This window comes from Loxodonta africana, chromosome 22 (genome assembly GCF_030014295.1).
Source record: "Loxodonta africana isolate mLoxAfr1 chromosome 22, mLoxAfr1.hap2, whole genome shotgun sequence".
NCBI classification, from domain to species: domain Eukaryota; kingdom Metazoa; phylum Chordata; class Mammalia; order Proboscidea; family Elephantidae; genus Loxodonta; species Loxodonta africana.
In genome coordinates, this window is record NC_087363.1 from 62,805,730 (window position 1) to 62,825,049 (window position 19,320).

The 19,320-nt window shown below is 44.3% G+C and overlaps 1 protein-coding gene across 3 annotated transcripts in view; it reads left to right on the forward strand.

Annotated features, from left to right (window-relative positions):
• Positions 1 to 624: 624 nt before the first annotated feature.
• The window catches only part of SUCLG2 (succinate-CoA ligase GDP-forming subunit beta), a 336,565-nt gene continuing 317,869 nt past the window's right edge, over positions 625 to 19,320 (forward strand). For 2 of the 3 annotated variants that reach the window (XM_064275024.1, XM_010590066.3), the window contains exon 1: positions 625 to 725. In XM_064275024.1, coding sequence (XP_064131094.1) covers positions 642 to 725 — 84 coding nt within the window. In that variant the 5' untranslated portion in view covers positions 625 to 641. Of the gene's footprint in view, positions 726 to 764; positions 787 to 19,320 lie in introns of those variants that run through there. The other variant, XM_064275025.1, reaches the window with a different exon arrangement.

Genomic DNA, 19,320 nt, shown 5'->3' on the forward strand with positions numbered 1-19,320 from the left:
ACACTAAAAAAAAAAAAAAAAAAAAGGAAAAAATCGTCACCAAGGCCTACAGGGCCTCCACTGACCTCACCGCTCGACCTCTGGGCTGCAAGCACCTGCCTCGCCCTTTGTGCCTTCAAGTGTCAGCTCAATCGTGGCTCCCCTAGACAGGCCTGGAACCCCAGGACTGGTCGGGGCCTGCGACAAGGGCCGGGCCTTCGCACTCCCATGGCCGTGACTGATAGGGGCTGACCTGCCTGGTACAGGTTAAGTTCCAAGACCGCAGGGTTTGCAAACTGCTCCTGCTCACAACTGAGCCCGGGGATGGAACAGCTAGGGGTTCACCGGGATCTGAATGGCCTTCGAAACGCTAAACGTGAACTCAGGGTCGGGCCGGGGGCCTAGAGGGCTTGGCCGCCCACGCAGCTGCTGCGGCCTGAGAGGCACCGGGTCCGCGGGCACTGGACCGCCGCCCCGGCGAGTCTACCCCGGGAGCCCAGGGCCACCTCTGGCGCAGCGGCCGACCCCGCCCCGGGAGCACAGGGCCGCACCCCCCGGGGTACAGGGCGGCTCCCGGCGGCGGGCCGGCCGGGCCCGCCTCCTCCTCCTCGCTCCCGGGCCGCGCTCGCTCCGACGCCCCCTCGCCGACCTTCCGGTCTAAGATGGCGTCCCCCGTGGCAGCGCAGGCCGGGAAGCTTCTGCAGCGCCTGGCGCTCCGGCGCCCGCTCCTGGCGGCCACGTCTCAGGTGAGCGGGCCAGTGGTGGAGCCGCGGGAAGGGCGCTGGCGGGGCCCCCGCCACGTCTCAGGTGAGCGGGCCAGTGGCGGGGCCGCCGCCGGGCTCTCCTCAGCCGCCTCCTCATTCCTGTCTTGTCCTGGCCCGCGTGGCGGCCGCCGGCGCCCTGTCAGGAGGCAACGCGCGGGGCTGCGCCTGGGCGCAAGAAGGGCCTTGCATCCCTGCTCGGCTGTGGGATGACGCTGGGAGCAGAGGGCTGAGGGGGACGACAGCTGGCGAGCGCCCGAGTGTGAACGGCCCAGCTCCCTGAGTTGCTGACGTGGGTCCCCGAGCGCCCGCGGGGGCGCGGGCCAGGGCGCTGGTGGCGGCTTCAAGGAAAGTGCCTCCGACCGGCCGTGGGGTCCAGGGGGCTTTAGGATCTGCTTTACCACTTCAGCCTTTCAACGTCTCCAGCCCTGAGCCCTTTTTTGTTTTTGTTTTTAAATTGCGTTTTAGCTGAAAGTTTACAGCTCAAGTTACTCTCTTATAGAAAAATCTATACACATATTATTATGTGACTCTAGTTGGAATCCCTATAATGTTGACAGCATACCCCCCCTTTCCACCCTGGGCTTCCCATCGCCATTCAACGAGCTTCTGTCGATTTTTGCCTTCTCATCCTGCCTCCAGATAGGAGCTGCCCATTTAGTCTCATGTATCTGCTTGAACAAAGAGGAACACTATTAAGAAGTACTATCTTATGTTTTATAGTCCATCCTAACCTTTGTCTGAACAGTTGGCTTCGGGAATGGTTTTAGCTCTGGGTTAACAGAGAGTCCAGGGGCCATGACTTTGGGGGTTCCTCCAGTCTCAGTCAGACCATTAAGTCTGGTCTTTTTAGCTGACTTTGAGTTCTGCACTACACTTTTCTCCTGCTCAGTCTCTGTTGTGGTCCGGTTAGGCTGAGCCCATTTTTTTAGGGCACGGGATGAACATTTCCTGAAACCCATTGTTAGTTACTTACCAGCTGAGAGAAACTTTGTGTAAGGCTACCTGCTTTTATAGACTTAGGGGGTGGGGGTTTTTACCTGCCTGGGTGAAATCCATAGGTCAGGAGAAGAGTGGGAAACTTTCCTCTTTTCCTTTCAATGAAAAATCAATCCCATCACTAAAATGCATCAGACCATTGGCCCTGTCCACTTTCTTCTTGTTTATGGAGAATAAACCAAAGGGGCCAAAACCAGACCAAACCCATTGCTGTCAAGTCAATTCCAACTCATAGTGGCCCTAAGGACAGAGTAGAACTGCACCGTAGGGTTCCCAAGGAGTGCCTGGTGGATTCAAACTGCCAACCTTTTGGTTAGCAGCCAAACCTAACCACTGAGCCACCAGGGTTTCCACTAAGAAGGCCATTGTTAGACACCTGAATAGGCATTTGGCAGTGACCTTTTGTAGATTTTACTTTTTGCATTTGGCAAACTTTGCAGTAGACAGAAGGCCCTTGGATAGGTGATGAGTTGGAGACATCAGCCACTTGGCTTATTCTCCATGGATAATCTCCCCTTCTAAAGGACAATCTGGGACTCAGCCACAGCAAAGCAGTGTCATTGTCCATTTTCCCATTTTTAATTGATGAGTGGCAAATTATCGCTCATACAATTTAAACCAAGATATGCATAGTATAGTTTTTAAGAAAATTGAAAAACAAATTTTAAAACTGCTAATGATTTTTCGAGTTGCTCTAAGCTTTTGCTAATTATGATGTCTGTGGTATTTTTTTTTTTCCCTCTTTAATTTCCTGACTTCTTATATCTCTGTTTTTGTTAATGTAAATTTAAAAGGTGCTAATACTTATTACTGTAATATCCTTGATAGGCACTTGACAGTATGGTGGGGTAGCAAAAGAAATGATGATTTTGTCTAATTAAAATCACTAATAGCTATTGTGATAGAGTAAGGAGAATACCTCCAGGTGATCAAGTTCTATTCATTATTTAAGTGTTACAAAAAACAAGAACTACAGTGCTAACTATGAGTGTAGACTTAGATTGAAGAGAAACATGAGGCCCAGGGCTGTGAATATGCAAGAAAAGGAAAAATTTCAGAGATAAACCTAGAATACAGAGTGGTTAGCGGAAGTGTAAGACTTCTTTTTTTGACCTAGAAATGGGAGCCTGAGCACGTCACCAGAGGTAATCTGGTTGGGGATAGATATCCTTGGTTTGGCAAGAAGACTGGGTGAATGGATTAGTTACCTCACTCTTATGTGGTTACTTTGATTTACATACTTGTGAATTGTTTGTTACTCTGTAATCACAAAGCTTAGAAATGAGAATCTTTTCAAAGATGGAAATACTACACAATGCCTAAGAACCAGAAATGGCATTTGCAAACATCTCATCCAACCAGCTCATCTCATAGGTAGGAAAATTGAGGCCCAAAGAATTTGAGTGGTTTTTTCAAGATTACATATAGAGAGGTTGTGGGAAAGCTAATCCCAAAATAAATGTTTCCCTTTAAGTTGCCATTACACAAGGCAGTTGCTTGGTGAATGTAGGTTTCTTCCTGAAAATACAGTATGCGAGCTTGTACGTCTGTGTACCAGCAATAACTATATAACATCCAAGTCACTAGCGTTGCACACATAATTTTAAAACTTTTTCTTTGGCAATAAAAATAGGGGAATATTGCTCATCACTTTGAAGGAACCCCATTTTCAGAATTTTGGGTGCTTCTTAGTATCTCTCCATGTAAGCCTGATCTGATGTTGTGCCTGATCCCACTGCCCATGGTAGACATTACAATTTAACATGACCCATTTTTTCCACCGAGCTTACGAATAACTTAAGAATCCTCCTCCAGTGTCTCAGAAGTATGTTGCCACTCTTGGCCCAGACCTGCTGTGTGCCAGGCTTTGTGCAAAACTGTTGGGTATACAGGGACACAAGACAAAGTTTCTGCTTGGAGAAGTAACTTTAACCAGTCTCACAAAGATACCCATAGAAGGATATTTCTGGTGAAATATGGTGAAATTTAACATTTGTCAGGTCTTCCTAATGCTTAATATCCCTGAAGTTTGTCCCTCTACTCCCGGCTTCACTGTTTTGACTTTTGATTGGTATTATATCCTGTAGCCATTTCTTACTTTATATGTGTTCTTTTATTCAGCCCATACCATCTGGCCAGACTGTTTCAGGTGCTGGAAATTTGGGTTGTTAAACAAGGCAGGCAGAGTCCTTGGCCACTAGACAGTTTATTTTTATTGGGGGTAGGGGAGGGTTAGACTGTCCACATATGAACAATAATGAAGATGATTTCAGCCAGTGACAGATGCTGTCAAGAAAATAAAACGGTCATGGGATGGGGAATGAGTAGCTTAGCAGGAGGGTGCATGTACATTGGGTGAGCGGGGGAAACCTATATGGCTTTTCTGTTTTGTTTTAAATTTTTTTTTATAGAAATATAACTAACGTATTGAAAAATGGACAGATTGATGAATTTCCACAAACTGAACATGCCCATGTTAACCAGATCCAGATAGAGAAGCTAATCATTTAGCAGCACACTGGAAACCCCCAGTCTTCCTTTCAGCCACTCCCTTCTCTCCCAAAGGGTAACTAGTCCCCTGATTTTCAGCACTATACTCTCCTTTTATTTCTTTTTGTACTTTATGTAAATAGAATTATACAGTAACCACTCACATATTCATCACTGCTCAGCATTATAAGATCCTGGAGGTGACATTTTAACATTTGAGCTTAGCCAGCCAAGTGAGACTTGGAGGAAGAATGTGTTAGGCAGAGAACAGCAAATGCAAAGGCCCTGAGGTGGGAATGAGCTCGACATGTCTGAGCAGAGTGAGACGGGGAGAGTGGTGGTAGACCAGGTCTGAGAGGTAGGTGGGGTCCAGATCATGTGGGGCCTTGCAGGTTTTTTATGTAAGGGGTTTCTAAGGGCTTGGAGTGGTTAAGTGACTTCCCCTAAGTTACACAGCTAGTAAAAAGCTGCTGGGTCTGAATCCCAGTTCTGGCTGTCCCCAAAACTCAGGCATGTAATCTATTGTACTATACACTCCCCATTTATAAATCTAGGTTAGATCTGAAACTTAGGAGGAGTGTTGTTCAGTGAACTCAAAGATCCAGTAAAGGTCTAACCATTGTTAGAAATGGAAGATCGGGGCCTATGGCCAAATCATCAGATCCAAGAGGACAGGGTGCTGTGGTACACGACAGTGTGCAGCAAGGCACAGGCCTGATGAGCACAGTCTGTTGCCATGTCTTAGGGGAAATCTTGGCTGAGGGCCCTGAGTTTTAAATAGTTAACAGTAAGTGTAAACATGGTGTTGTTGCCTTTTAAGATAGCCCCCCCCCCCCCCCCCCCCACTATGGCTGGGTGAGGTTCTATTGTAAGAGAAGCACAGGCAGTGTCTGAAACACTGCAACTTGGCCCCTGGCTTCAGAGTCATTGTTGTGTGCTTCTCGAAGAAGCCCAGAGCTGTCCAGGAACTTGGAGAGAAATGACTATTGTCAGAAGAAACTGCTTAAACCCAGGCCCCTGCTGGTGTATACTTCAAAGCGAATGGCTCCAGTTTAATTTTCTGGAAGTGGGAGGAGAGAGATGGATGCCTGGCTTTTAGAAGTGAGGGACTAAAGGTTATGTGCTATCAGCTAAATGAGGTTGTGGAGGCTGTGTTGTAAGTTGTGACTTGCTATATCTGCCTTCTTGCCTAGGAGAATAAGCATCAGACTTCTTTTTTGTAAATGTTATTTCTGCTGTTAAACTAGAGAATCCATCTCAAATAATTTAGATGCTAAACTATTGACCTTTGTGGGAAGGACCTTTAAGTGATAGTTGTGTCCCAAATTGGTTTTGTTTACTGTAAATGAAACATTTCTTTTATGGGCAGGTGATTGGGTACACAAACCCAGAGTAGTGAGAACGTTGACCTTGTACCTTGGCCCCTTCTGCAGGCACAATGCCCAGAAAGTCATTGGACTGAGTCGTATTTTTGGGAGGAAGAGAAATTACATAAGTAACCCCAGACCATTTGTCCTTCGACTCTGTTTACTACTCAATTTGGTATTGTCACTTGGTACATGGCTTTCTGTCACCTGATGGAAAAGTTTGCCTGAAAAGCTTGAGAGGCTTATACAAGTGAGAACAAATGATAAAACCAATATGTTCCTGAAACTTTGGGAGGTAATACTGAGAGGTAGTCTAGTGAAGGAGGTTGGTCGAGGGAGGGCGTATCAGGTGGCGTGGACTGCCTGCAGGGGCAGCACGGAGAGGGGTGTGGGGAGCTCAGAGGGGTGCTTGGGAGTAGTTTGTGTGGAGAAGGGAGAGGCAGGTCGGTGACAGAAGTCGGAGGGTGATGTGGACCTTTCAGGCCAGTGAGGAAGGAAGGATGAGGCTGTAGAAAGCCCAGAACTAGGCGGGGCATGAAACTGCATAACAAAATCGAGCGTATCTTGTTCATTTAACAAATAGTTTTTGAGTGTTTCCTGTATGTCTGGTGCTATTCATTGTAAGCTCCCCGAAGGCAGAGACCATATTGATTTAGTTCTTCACTGTAAACCCAGTGCTTACAAGAATGCTGAGGATATTGCCCCACCAAAAAAAAGAGAGAGAAAAAAGTAAACCATTGCTGTCAAATGGATTCTAACTTAGGGCGACCCCGTGTGTTACAGCGTAGAACTGCTCCATAGGGCTTTCTCGGCTGTAATCTTTATCTTTACGGGAGCAGATTTCCAGGCCTTTATCTTGTGGCTGTCTGAGTGGGTTTGAACCACCAACCTTTTGATTAGTAGCCACAGGCAAATTGTTTGTGCCACCCAGGGTCTGCTGGACATATCGATGCACTAAAAAAATGAGTGTTGTATGACTGAGTGCAGGGTGAAGCCACTAGGGGCTCACAGCCTCCTGGGAAAATTGGTGTATAAACCAATAGTTACCCTACAGTACACATGAGACTGAAGGGATTTGAAATCGACTGGAGGGCAACTGACAACAATAATGAGTGATGCAATAGAGCTACGTTGTTAGTTAGTCTTTGAAGACACTGTGCTTGTTCCTGCGTTCGCCCTTGCTGTTCCCTCTGTCTCAAACACTGTTCCCTCTGATCTCATGCCTTGTGTCTCCATTCAGCTCTCTGTTTCAGTGTTAGTTCTTCATGTAGGCTTTGCCCTAATTATCTGCCTGACTTCCTCGGTCCACAGGCATTATTCTCTAAGCCCTTACCCGATTTATTGTACTCTATAACACTTAACTCCACCTGGCATTTTGTTTTTTTCCTTGTGTTTCTTTGATGTCTTTCTTCTTTCCCTTCCTCTAAATGTAAGAAAGGAAGCTCCGTGAGGGCAAAGATTTTTCTTATGCACTGCTGTTTCCCCAGCTGGCGGAATAGGTATTCAGTAAGCATTTGTGGTCCAAACAAATGAACTAATCGAGTGTGGTGCACAGAGAAGGGAGAGACAGGTGAAAAATAGGAGAAAGTATGGGATGATGCAGATGGTTTAGATGAGGGAAGGAGGAAGGGGCTGTATAAAGTCCAGTTGTGAAAGACCTTTCATAATAACAGAATATTCGTTGAGCATTTAGCATGTGTCACCCTGTGTGAAGTGATTTCTGCAGGCTGTTTCTTCAGCCCTTACAGCATCACCGCAAGGGAGATTGTACTGTCGCCATGTTCCAGATAAGGGAACAGATGCTTAAAGGGATCATATGACTTGCCTAAAATCACTGTGCCCGGGAGTCAACCTGCTTCATGCTGTAAACCGCTTATGCTATTAAACCATTACATTATATTGCGGAAGAGTCCGATTTGGGCTGAACCATCCATTTAGTTTACCTCTCTCCATCCTTTTGCCAATGAGTGACAGGTGTCTTTGGTCTCTTGGTCTTTTCGGCTTTTGCTGTCCTGGGCACACTAGTCAACACGACATGTTGCTGTCTCTGGGCTCTTACCCACTCCCTCCTTACCACTGTGCCACCAGGGCTCTTCCCTGCCTTTAGGGTCTGGAAAATGGAGTTGCAGAGGGTTTACGGACGTGAGCTCTGGGTTGAAGTTAAACTGAGTTAAAATTCTGTGTCCGCCTTGTTCTTGCCCTCCAACCTGGAGCACGTTACTGAACTTGACTCCACCTCAATTACTGCTCACTGAAAAGGGGATAATTTTCACAGATTGTTACACAGATGAAATAAGTTGATATGTAAAACATGGTGATTATTTCCCTTATAGTGAAGTGGAAGTTAAAATTTTACTTGAATTTTTTGTTTGTTTAGGTTTTATTTGGCTAAAATAATTTTCCTTTTTTAGATTCAGTATACACTTACTCTGTTCCATCTCAGAGTTAGACAGTGGCTTGGTGCTGCCGTGTATTTTATTCACTTAGTCCTTGTAACAACCATATGAGATAGAAGTGATTATTCCCCAGTTTACATATGAGGAACCGGAGGCTCAGAGCAGTAAAAGTTTGCCTCCTGGTCCCGGTTATCTTCAGTATCCCACAGATGAGATGAAGGTCTGGTAAGGCCCCAGAGTGACTGTGGGGAAGGTCACATGGGATGCTTGCTTGCACCATTCTCGGCGTTGCGCATTCCAGAAATGTTTACACGTCTGTGTTTGTTTATTAGTGATGGACTCATGTGCGTCAAATACTTTGGGGCTCACCTAAAGAAGACACTGTCATCACAGCGTATTCCAAAGGGCAACTGGCACACGTTCTTCATTGTTAGTCCCTGCGCAAAGCACTGCCCTCAGGGGTTTGGAAATGCTGGGGAAATTGTGAAAATTCATTGCCTCTGCGGAGTGGACTTTGGGGGATGGTAATGGAGGATGGTGTTTCCTCTGAGGTCAGACATTGATCTGAATGTGCTGAGTGTTGCTGGCTTTTGCCCCTTTCTAGAAATGATTCCAAAAGAATAGCACTTAGGCCTAGATTTCTAACATTTACCTCAAAAATTATTTTTATTTTAAGGTTGGAGGGCTTTTGGTGTAATGTATAAATTGATTTTGGAGACGTGGCAAAAAACAAAGACTAGGCCTGGGGAAGTTTGGGTGCTGTGGGCATTCTCTTCTCTAGCCCCGTACATTTCTCCACATACTTGTTCCCTTTCTGTTTCTGGGCTGTGTTAGTACCAGGGTTGTGGCCTGAGGGCACTGAGGAAGTTCAGGAGAGCTACCCTGTAGAATTTGAGGTAGGGGAATAGGGAGAGATGAGGCTGGAGAGGTAAGCAGAGCAGAATTCTGCTGGTCTTTGTGAAGCCAGGTGTCATGAATTGAATTGTGTCCCCCAAAAATATGTGTATCAATTTGGCTATGCCATGATGATTCCCAGCATTGTGTGATTGTCCACCATTTTGTCATCTGATATGATTTTCCTATGTGTTGGAAATCCTATCACTATGATGTTAATGGGATGGATTAGGAGCAGTTATGTTGATGAGATCTACAAGATTAGATTGTGTCTTAATCCAGTCTCTTTTAAGATATAAAAGAGAGAAGTGAACAGAGAGATAGGGGACCTCATACCACCAAGAAAGCAGTGCCAGGAGTAGAGATTGTCCTTTTTACCTGGGGTCCCTGTGGCTGAGAAGCTCCTAGACTAGGGGAAGATTGATGACAAGGACCTTCCTCCAGAGATGACAGAGAGAAAGCCTTCTCCTGGAGCTAACAACCTGAATTTAGACTTGTAGCCTACTAGACTGTGAGAGAATGAGCTTCTGTATATTAAAGCCATCCACTTGTGGTGTTTCTGTTATAGCAGCCCTAGATAACTAAGACACCAGGTAATGGAGTTAAGGCTTGTTCTTGAGGGCAGTGGGAGCAGTGAAAGGGTTTGGCCAGTAGAGTGGCCAGGGCAGCTTTATGCTTCAGACCACTCTTTCTGGGTGTAGTGTGGAGAGGGCTGGAGGAAAGCAGGAGTAGAGATCACTTGGGAGACCATTGCACTGATTCAGTGCTGTTAGTAGTTACGCCAGGATGTTGTTGTTAGGTGCTGTTGAGTCTGTTCCAACTGATAGCAACCCTCTGTACGACAGAACGAAACACTCCGAGGTCCTGCATCATCCCCACAATTGTTGTTATGCTTGAGCCCATTGTTGCAGCCACTGTGTCAGTCCATCTCATTGAGAGTCTTCCTCTTTTTCACTTTAACAGGCATGATGTCTTTCTCCAGGGCTTGGTCCCTCCTGATAATGTGTCCAAAGTAAGTGAGACGAAGTCTCGCCATCCTTGCTTCTAAGGAGCATTCTGGCTGTACTTCTTTCAAGAGAGATTTGTTTGCTCTTCCCGCAGTGCACAGTATATTCAGTATTTTTCGCCAGCACCATAATTCAAACGCGTCATTTCTTCTTTGGTCTTCCTTATTCATTGTCCAGCTTTCCCATGCATATGAGGAGATTGAAAACACCATGGCTTGGGTCAGACACATCTTAGTCCTTAAAGTGACATCTTTACTTTTGAGCACTTTAAAGAGGTCTTTTGCAGCAGATTTGCCCAATGCAACATGTTGTTTGATTTCTTGACTTCTGGTTCTGTGGGTGTTGATTGTGGATCCAGGTAAAATGAGATCCTTGACAACTTCAGTCTTTTCTCCATTTATCATGATGTTGCTTGTTGATCCAGTTGTGAGGATTTTTGTTTTCTTTATATTGAGGTGTAATCCTACACTGAAGGCTGTAGTCTTTCATCTTAATCATTAAGTGCTTCAAGTCCTCTTCACTTTGAGCAAGCAAGGTTGTGTCACCTGCATATCTCAGGTTGTTAATAAGTCTTCTTCCAATCCTGATGCCCCATTCTTCTTCATACAGTCCAGTTTCTCGGATTCTTTGCTCAGCATATAGATCGAGTAAGTATGGTGAAAGGATACAACCCTGACACACACCTTTCTTGACTTTAAACCACGCGGTATCCCCTTGTTCTATTTGAACGACTGTCTCTTGGCCTAAGTACAGGTTTCTCTTGAGAACAATTAATGTTCCGGAATTCCGATTCTTTGAAATGTTATTCATGATTTGTTGTGATCCACACAGCCAAATGCCTTTGCATAGTTAGTAAAACACAGGTAAAAATCTTCTGGTTTTCTCTTGCTTTCAGCCAGGATCCATCTGGCATCAGCAGTGATGTCCCATGTCCACGTCCTCTTCTGAATCCAATTTGAATTTCTGGCAGTTCCTTGTTGATATATTGCTGCAGCTGCTTTTGAATGATCTTCAGCAAAATTTACTTCTGTGTGATGTTAATGATATTGTTGGATTGTGATGGTATATGCCAAGATGCTAGGCGTAAACTAGGGCTGGAATCAGGCTGCCTGGGTTCAAATCTTGCTTTCAGCAATTACTAATTTGGTGATCTTATACGTATTTACATATTTTATTCGAAGATACACTTCTTTTTATTTTTCACATTTTAACATCTCTTAAAACTGGGTATATTTTACATTCATGTCATTGATTAATTGGCAGGTTCCCCCCCGCCCAGTGGTGCATAAAACGGGATAAGATGGGGCTTGAACCAAAATTAGGGTGACCACATAATTTATCACCCAAAATGGGACACACTTGTGAGTGAACGTGAGCACTATAAATACTTACACTGGAACAACAGGTAGAAACCAGGACTATCCCTGGAAAACTGAATATGTAGTCACCCTAAGTGTACTAAATGGTGGCGATGGGGATAGGAGAGAAAAATCAAGGGTTATTAAGGGAATAGACAGGACAGGACCCATGATTTCCCTGCTGGGTCCCCATTCTGGCATCTCTTGTTGTCTGCCATATAACAAAAAGGTGATAAGGACCGTTTATTGTCCTTGAGTGGAGAGGGTGTGAGGAGCTACTCCAGTTATAAAATACCCCTGCTTACCTTTGCTATTGGAACCCTGTACTCTGTCCCTACACCCATGTATTCTCTGAACTTGTTATGGCTTCAGAAAAAGAATCGGCAAATAAAAAAAGAGAAATAGAAAGGCCCGTAAATGTGCCAGCCTTGCAAGGCTTACTTTTCTAACCTTAAGCACGGTGAAGAGCTTTCCCAAGCCCAGGCTTGTCTTATCTGTTGTTAATGGCATTGTAGTCCCTGTTTGAATGATGCAGTCTGGTTTAGGTTATTGCCTTCTGTATTCCTAATCTCATTTGGAGGACATAGGTGTTACTAAGGCTTCTTTGGTTGAAAGAAAGAGACCTGTTTTCAAGAAAGAAAGGGACAAGTTCTAGAACCTCAGATAAACCTTCCTTGGTGTCTGCTCCTCTGTACATTTCTCTGTTCTATTAATGGGTTGCTTACTCATGGTAACATCTCTTTATACCTTCTTTCTGTGTGTAACTTTAGCTGCCCAGTCCCTCACCTGCTCTCCCCCTCCCATTGTGCAGCTTTTGTACTCCAGAATTTTATAGATCTTATTAATAAGAAAATATCATTAGTCTAGCTCACTGTGATGGTTAACGCTGTATGTCAGCTGGGCTGGGCCATGATTCTCAGTGTATTGGCAGTTGTATAATTTGGTGATCACTTCCCCACTGAGATTTGGTAAGTGATCACCCCTATAATGGGATCTGCTGTGAGTAGCCGGTCAGTTGAATGGGAGTTTCCTTGGGTGTGCGGCCTGCGTCAAGTTTGGGCAGACATCCAGGCAGGGCTTGGAGGGCATATGCTCATTTTGGATCTTGCAGCTGGCTCCTGTTCCCCTGACCGCCGGTTCTCAGGACTTGAGCTAGCCGGTTCTTGGGACTTGAGCTAGTAGCTTACCTGCAGTCTTGCCTGCCGATCTCGGGATTCGTCTATCTTCATATCTTGTGAGCAACAGCCCTGCTTTCCAGCCTGCCGATCTTGGGTTCACCAGCCCCTCAACTATGTGAATCAGAAGAAGCCACTTTTCTGATCCATGGACTTGGGAGCCATTTCCTTGATATAAATCTCTTTCTCTCTCTATATATTTACATGCTTTACTGGTTTTGCTTTTTTAGAGAACCCAGCCTGACACTCATCCTTTTGCACTCAGTTTTGGGCCAGTGGCCAGCTGATTTTGCATAAGGTGTCCACGCCTGTCCTACCACCTGTGCTGTCGTGGGGAGGTCTTTGGAGAGCCGCGGTACCGTGGCGACTCAAATAGCAGGGCTCTGGGTGCAGAATCAGTGGGGCAGCCTGACCATTTAGGGCATACCTTTATTTCCTATTTTTCATGAACGGCCAACTTGTCCATCTCCTTGTCTCCAAGTTCTTGTGGTCCTGATTGCCTTGTTTCCTTTTTCACTTTTCCGCATTTCTGAAGATACTCTTCACTTTCCTGGTCTGAGCTGAGCTAATTCATCACAGAGTTCAAGGTGGCAGTGATGGGTCCTGTTTTAGATAGTCTCCTTATTAAAATAATGAAAAGTAATTCGCAGGGACAGAGAACTCTTAAGATGCAGTATCGTGGAAGTCTGCTCATCCATCGATCTAGCCAAATCCAAGACAAGAATGGACATAGGCTGTTACAGGCCTGGAACTGTTGTCCACCTTTGCTTGGAATAATAGACTTGAAATAGCCAACCTTCCACTGATTTACCTCCTGTTTATGCTCCCCAGAGAGGAGAATTTGTTCGGGTCAGTTTGTCACTACTCAGGAGCTCCTCAAATGAGTATGGCTTACTTCAAGCCACCTACAGAGGCTCCGGGCTCCCTTAGGTTGCCTAGACTCGTACATCAGTCCCTGGTACAGTCAACTGGGCCTAAGGTGACGGGGTTCATTTCATTTAAACCATGCGCCACATAGGGAGACCTTGCACTTTATTCTTAATACTGGGAAGTGTTTGAGAATGAGAGGGGGCACTATTAGTAATTATTCCAAGACAATAGGCATCGACTTGGAATGGAATCAGACTGCTTGGGTTCAAATTGTGCCTCCAGTACTTAATAGCTGTATGATATTGTAAAAAGTATATAGTTTATTTTCAAGACACACCTTTTTTCTTTTTCACATTTCAGCTTCTCTGAAAGTTGACTGTTGTAAACAATCATATCACAGATTGACTGACATGTTTTTTCCCTCCCCAAAAATTTCCCTCAGTGATGCATAAAATCCTGTACTTTACAATTGTTAGACTCTTAAGTGTGATGAAATGTGATAATTTCACTTGCCTCAGTTTCCTCATCTGCAAAATGGGGAAAGTTATAGTGCTCACCTCCCAGAGTTATTTTGAGGAGTACCTGAGCTCATGTGTACAGCCTTGCTTAGCATTGTGCCCTAAATGATCAATAAATGTTATTGGCTTTGGCATTATCATTAAATTAAGTATGTTGTTGTTGTTAGCGGCCATCGAGTCAGCCCCCCGACTCATGGTGACCCCATGCACAGTGGAATTGAACCGTTTTATTTCATAGGCTTGTCATTGTGAGTTTCGGAAGTAGCTCGCCAGGCCTTTCTTCGTAGTGCACTTTAGTCTGGAAGCTCTGCTGAAACCTGTTCAGCACAATAGTGACACTTAGACCTCCACAGACAAACGGGTGGTGGCTGCCCTTGACGTGCGTTGGGCAGGAATTGATCCGAGGTTTCCCGCATGAAGGTGAGACTTCTACCATTAGGTATGAGAGAGGCTTTATTTTCATAAAAAGTCTCCTTTGATTTTTCCCGTCTTCCGCCTAAATCACTGAACCCATGCCTTGCAAGGGAGATGAAGAGCAAACTAAGAACCAGAGTGGGAATTAGAAGCATCAGGGTGGGGAGATGACATGGAAGAAGTGAAGGAGGCTGCCTGCAGTGCCTGGCATGTGCTCAGAAGTGGAGGAATGAAATAACTTCAGCTGGGAAGAGGACCCTCTTGCATCATTGGGCTGACTGGGAGTGGAGACCAGCATTTTACATTCGTCAAAAAGTCTTAAGGTTTTCCCATAACTGATGGAAATGCCTTCACCTTTTAATAAGGAAACTACCCTTTCTTCATCTGCTCTCCTAACTGCTGTTGAGATACTGTGTTACATTGTCCGAATTTTGAAGGACTTATTTGGGTTATTTTACCTTTGAAGGAGCCCTGGTGGCACAGTGGTTAAGCACTGGGCTGCTAACTGAAAGATCAGCAGTTCCAACCCATTAGCCACTCGATGGGAGAAAGATGTGGCAGTCTACTTCTGTAAAGATTTACAGCCTCGGAAACCCTGTGGGGCAGTTCTCTGTCCTGCAGGGTTGCTGTGAGTTGCAGTGGACTCTACGGCAGAGGGTTTTTTACCTTTGAAAAGAAGGGGGAGAAAACCAAACACATTTAATATGAACACTCAATCCAGACTTAAGGCCTAAATAAAACCCATTGCTGTCATTGATTCCGACTCATAGTGACCCTATGGGATAGAGTAGAACTGCCCTATAGGGTTTCCAAGGAGTAGCTGGTGGATGTGAAATGCCGACCTTTTGGTTAGCCTCCCAACTCTTAACCACTACACCACCAGTGTTTCCAGGGCCTAAATAGGCCTTTAATATATAATACAAAGAAAATCAGAAAGTTGTTAATTGTTTTTGATTAAGGGAATAAGTTATTAATGATGAGTGTTTCTGTGTTAAGATTCAGAGATTTAAAAAAATAGTGATGTACCATTAAAATTGAAAGCTAGTAATACAGGGAAAAGAAAAACAAACTTTTCAGTTTTTAACTTTTTTATTAGCTCACAGAAAAAATGTGCTATTTGACTCATTAGAAAAACGATAGGTAAATTTTGTGATGGTGAGGCATCAAAAAGATTGTCCTCACTAGTTTAAAAATGATGCAGGAGGATTGAATGGCCCAGTGTTGAATAGGATAGTGTGAAATGAAGGGAGAGGCTTTTCTGACTGGTCCTTGGGGAGGCTGGGTGCTTCTAGTATTAGAGGACCACATCCAGCACCCTTAGGATGACAAATGGTGAGTGTAATGGGTGCTTTTCTTTTGTTTGTTTGCTATAATGTTATGATGAGGCTTTTATGAGTGGCCTAAAATGAATTTTATGACTATATATATAAAATACAATTTTAATAAGGGGAAAAACTTATAAAGTTAAACTTTATAAAGATGAGAGGAAAACATTGTTTTCTTTTCCATTTAAATAGCCCCAAGTGAGTACATTCAGTGATAGCGTTTCATTTCTCTTAATATTGGCTGCGTATCAATAGTGTTATGTTTACAGTAATCTATGAGTTAAGTATTCCTTCCTATGATATTTTGTTCTGTGTACAGGATGAATCTATCCACACCCCCCTCAACCCCCGCAACATACTTCAGGCCTTTTAGGTCAGTCCCTTTCCTGTAACTTTGAACTTTTAGATAAGCAAGATTGTCATAATTTAAGTAAAATTAATTATTAACACAAAGCAGGGGTTTTGTGATTGACTTTTTGGATATTGGGGAGGCGGCAAAAGAACTGCTTTTTTTTTTTTATTAATTTTTATTGAGCTTCAAGTGAACATTTACAAATCAAGTCAGTCTGTCACATATAAGTTAATATACATCTTACTCCTTACTCCCACTTGCTCTCCCCCTAATGAGTCAGCCCTTCCAGTTTCTCCTTTCGTGAAAACTTTGGCAGCCTCCAACTCTCCTATCCTCCCATCCCCCCTTCAGACAGGAGATGCCAACACAGTCTCAAGTGTCCATCTGATATGATTAGCTCACTCTTCATCAGCATCTCTCTCCCACCCACTGTCCAGTCCCTTTCATGTCTGATGAATTGTCTTCGGGGATGGTTCCCGTCCTGTGCCAACAGAAGGTTTGGGGACCATGACCACCGGGATTCCTCTAGTCACATCCAGACCATTAAGTATGGTCTTTTTATGAGAATTTGGGGTCTGCATCCCACTGATCTCCTGCTCCCTCAGGGGTTCTCTGTTGTGCTCCCTGTGAGGGCAGTCGTCGATTATGGCCGGGCACCAACTAGTTCTTCTGGTCTCAGGATAATGTAGGTCTCTGGTTCACATGGCCCTCTCTGTCTCTTGGGCTCTTAGTTGTCATGTGACCTTGGTGTTCTTCATTCTCCTTTGCTCCAGGTGGGTTGAGACCAATTGATGCATCTTAGATGGCCGCTTGTTTGCTTTTAAGACCCTAGATGCCACATCTCAAAGTGGGATGCAGAATGTTTTCATAATAGAATTATTTTGCCAATTGACTTAGAAGTCCCCTTAAACCATGGTTCCCAAACCCCCGCCCTTGCTCTGCTGACCTTTGAAGTATTCAGTTTATCCCGGAAACTTCTTTGCTTTTGGTCCAGTCTAGTCCAGTTGAGCTGAACTTCCATGTATTGAGTGTTGTCCTTCCCTTCACCTAAAGCAGTTCTTATCAGCTAATTAATCAGTAAAAAACCCTCTCCCTCCCTACCCGCCTCGTAACCACAAAAGTATGTGTTCTTCTCAGTTTATACTATTTCTCAAGATCTTATAATAGTGGTCTTATACAATATTTGTCCTTTTGCCTCTGACTGATTTCGCTCAGCATAATGCCTTCCAGGTTCCTCCATGTTATGAAATGTTTGCCAGATTCGTCACTGTTCTTTATCGATGCGTAGTATTCCATTGTGTGAATATACCACAATTTATTTAACCTTTCATCCATTGATGGACACCTTGGTTGCTTCCAGCTTTTTGCTATTGTAAACAGAGCTGCAGTAAACATGGCTGTGCATATATCTGTGTGAAGAACTGCTTTTTTGATTCAAACTTTGGACCAGCAAGTTTGTGTTCATGAATCCTGAGTTTTGCTTTCCCAACCTTCTAAAGTATTAAAAATATTAACTTTTTTTTTATGGTAATGGTCAGTTGAGTGGAATTTTTTTAAAGGTAATATTTACCCGATATATAGTTTGGGCTACATTTTCAGTTTCCCCCATCCAGTTTAAATATCTATTAAGAAATACTTTTACTGTTCAGGCTATTCTGTTAAATATTCATATGTATTTATTCTTTTAGTGGATATTCGTTAAGTGCAAACTGTGTTCACTGTTAGGCCCAGAAGATGGTGGAATGGTAGGAAGCTTGTGGATGTGAGACAGTTGCAGCCTTCAAGGAACTTGCAGTCTAACCTGATGGAGAGACTGACAAGGAATGAGTAATTAGACGAGATGAGTTTGGGGCTGTGAGAGGGCTCCCCAGGGCCCTGTGGGAATAGAGCTGTATTGTTTTCTTGGGTTCACCTACACAATGACTATTAATAGCATCTACTTGGATAACTTGAAGTTGGACAGAAAAGTAGCTGACATTGATCAAGCACCTTCTGTGGGCTAAGTCTGGTGCTGCATGCTCGCCATGGGGAACCTCACTGAATTATCGTGATAACCCTAGGAGCTAGGCCTTATTACCGCCTCTGCTAAGCCCATTTTCCTCCACCCATCTGTCAGTTTGTCACGCTGTGGTGGCTTGTGTGTTGCTATGATGCTGGAAGCTACACCAGAATTCTGTTTGACCCCAGAGCCCAGGTTCTTAACCCCTTTGCTACTCCCGTTCTTGACTAAAGGTGACTCCTTGAAGATGATACCAAAATTATCTTAAGATCGGTGATATGCCAGACAGTGGGATAATGGAGAGTCACTAACTGTTTTTTGAAGACTTTGATTACATGGGAAATGTAAATATTTCCGCATCAGTGGGCTTCCTAAATGGCAGATCCTGTGCGGGTAGCGGGCTGAAGAAAATAAACTTTGTTCATGCCCATGTAGAATTTAGAGTTTAGTGATAAAATGTTCATTGAAAGAATTGGCGACAAAACTATAAACACAGAAAATTCTATATTTCTTTTTTATTTTTATTTATCGTACTTTAGATGAAGATTTACAGAACAAACTAGTTTCTCATTAAACAGTACACATATTGTTTTATGACATCAGTTAACAACCCCATGACATGTCAACACTCTGCTTTCTTGACTCTGGGTTCCCTGTTACCAGCTTTCCTGTCCCCTCTTGCCTCTAGTCCCTGCCCCTGGGTTCTTGTGCCCTTTTAGTCTCGTTTTATTTTACGGGCCTGTCCAGTCTTTGGCTAAACGGTGAACCTTGGGAATGACTTAATTACTAGGCTAAAAGTGTGTCCGGGGGGCCATGCTCTCAGTGTTCTCCAGTCTCTGTCAGTCCAGTAAGTCTGATCTTTTTTTGTGAGTTAGGATTTTGTTCTACATTTTTCTCCAGCTCTGTCCGGGACCCTCTGTTGTGATCCCTGTCAGAGCAGTCAGTGGTGGTAGCCAGGCACCATCTAGTTGTACTGGACTCAGTCTGGTAGAGACTGTGGTAGATGTGGTCCATTAGTCCTTTGGACTAATATTTTCCTTGTGTCTTTAGCTTTCTTCATTCTCCCTTGGTCCTGAAGGGGTGAGACCAGTGGAATATCTTAGATGGCCACGCACAGGCTTTTAAGACCCCAGACACTACTTGCCAAAGTAGAATGTAGAACATTTTCTTTATAAACTCTGTTATGCCAGTTGAGCTAGATGTTCCCCGAGACCATGGCCCCCATAGCCCTCAGCCCAGCAGTTCCGCCTCACAGGGAGTTTAGATGTGTCTATGGAGCTTCCATGACCTTGCCTTATACAAGCTGTACTGGCTTCCCCAGTATTGTGTACTGTCTTACCCTTCATTTATCTTTTTTTTTTTTAATTTAGTGTTATTCCAACCTCACCCCTTGCCTCCCCCGTAACCATCAAAGAT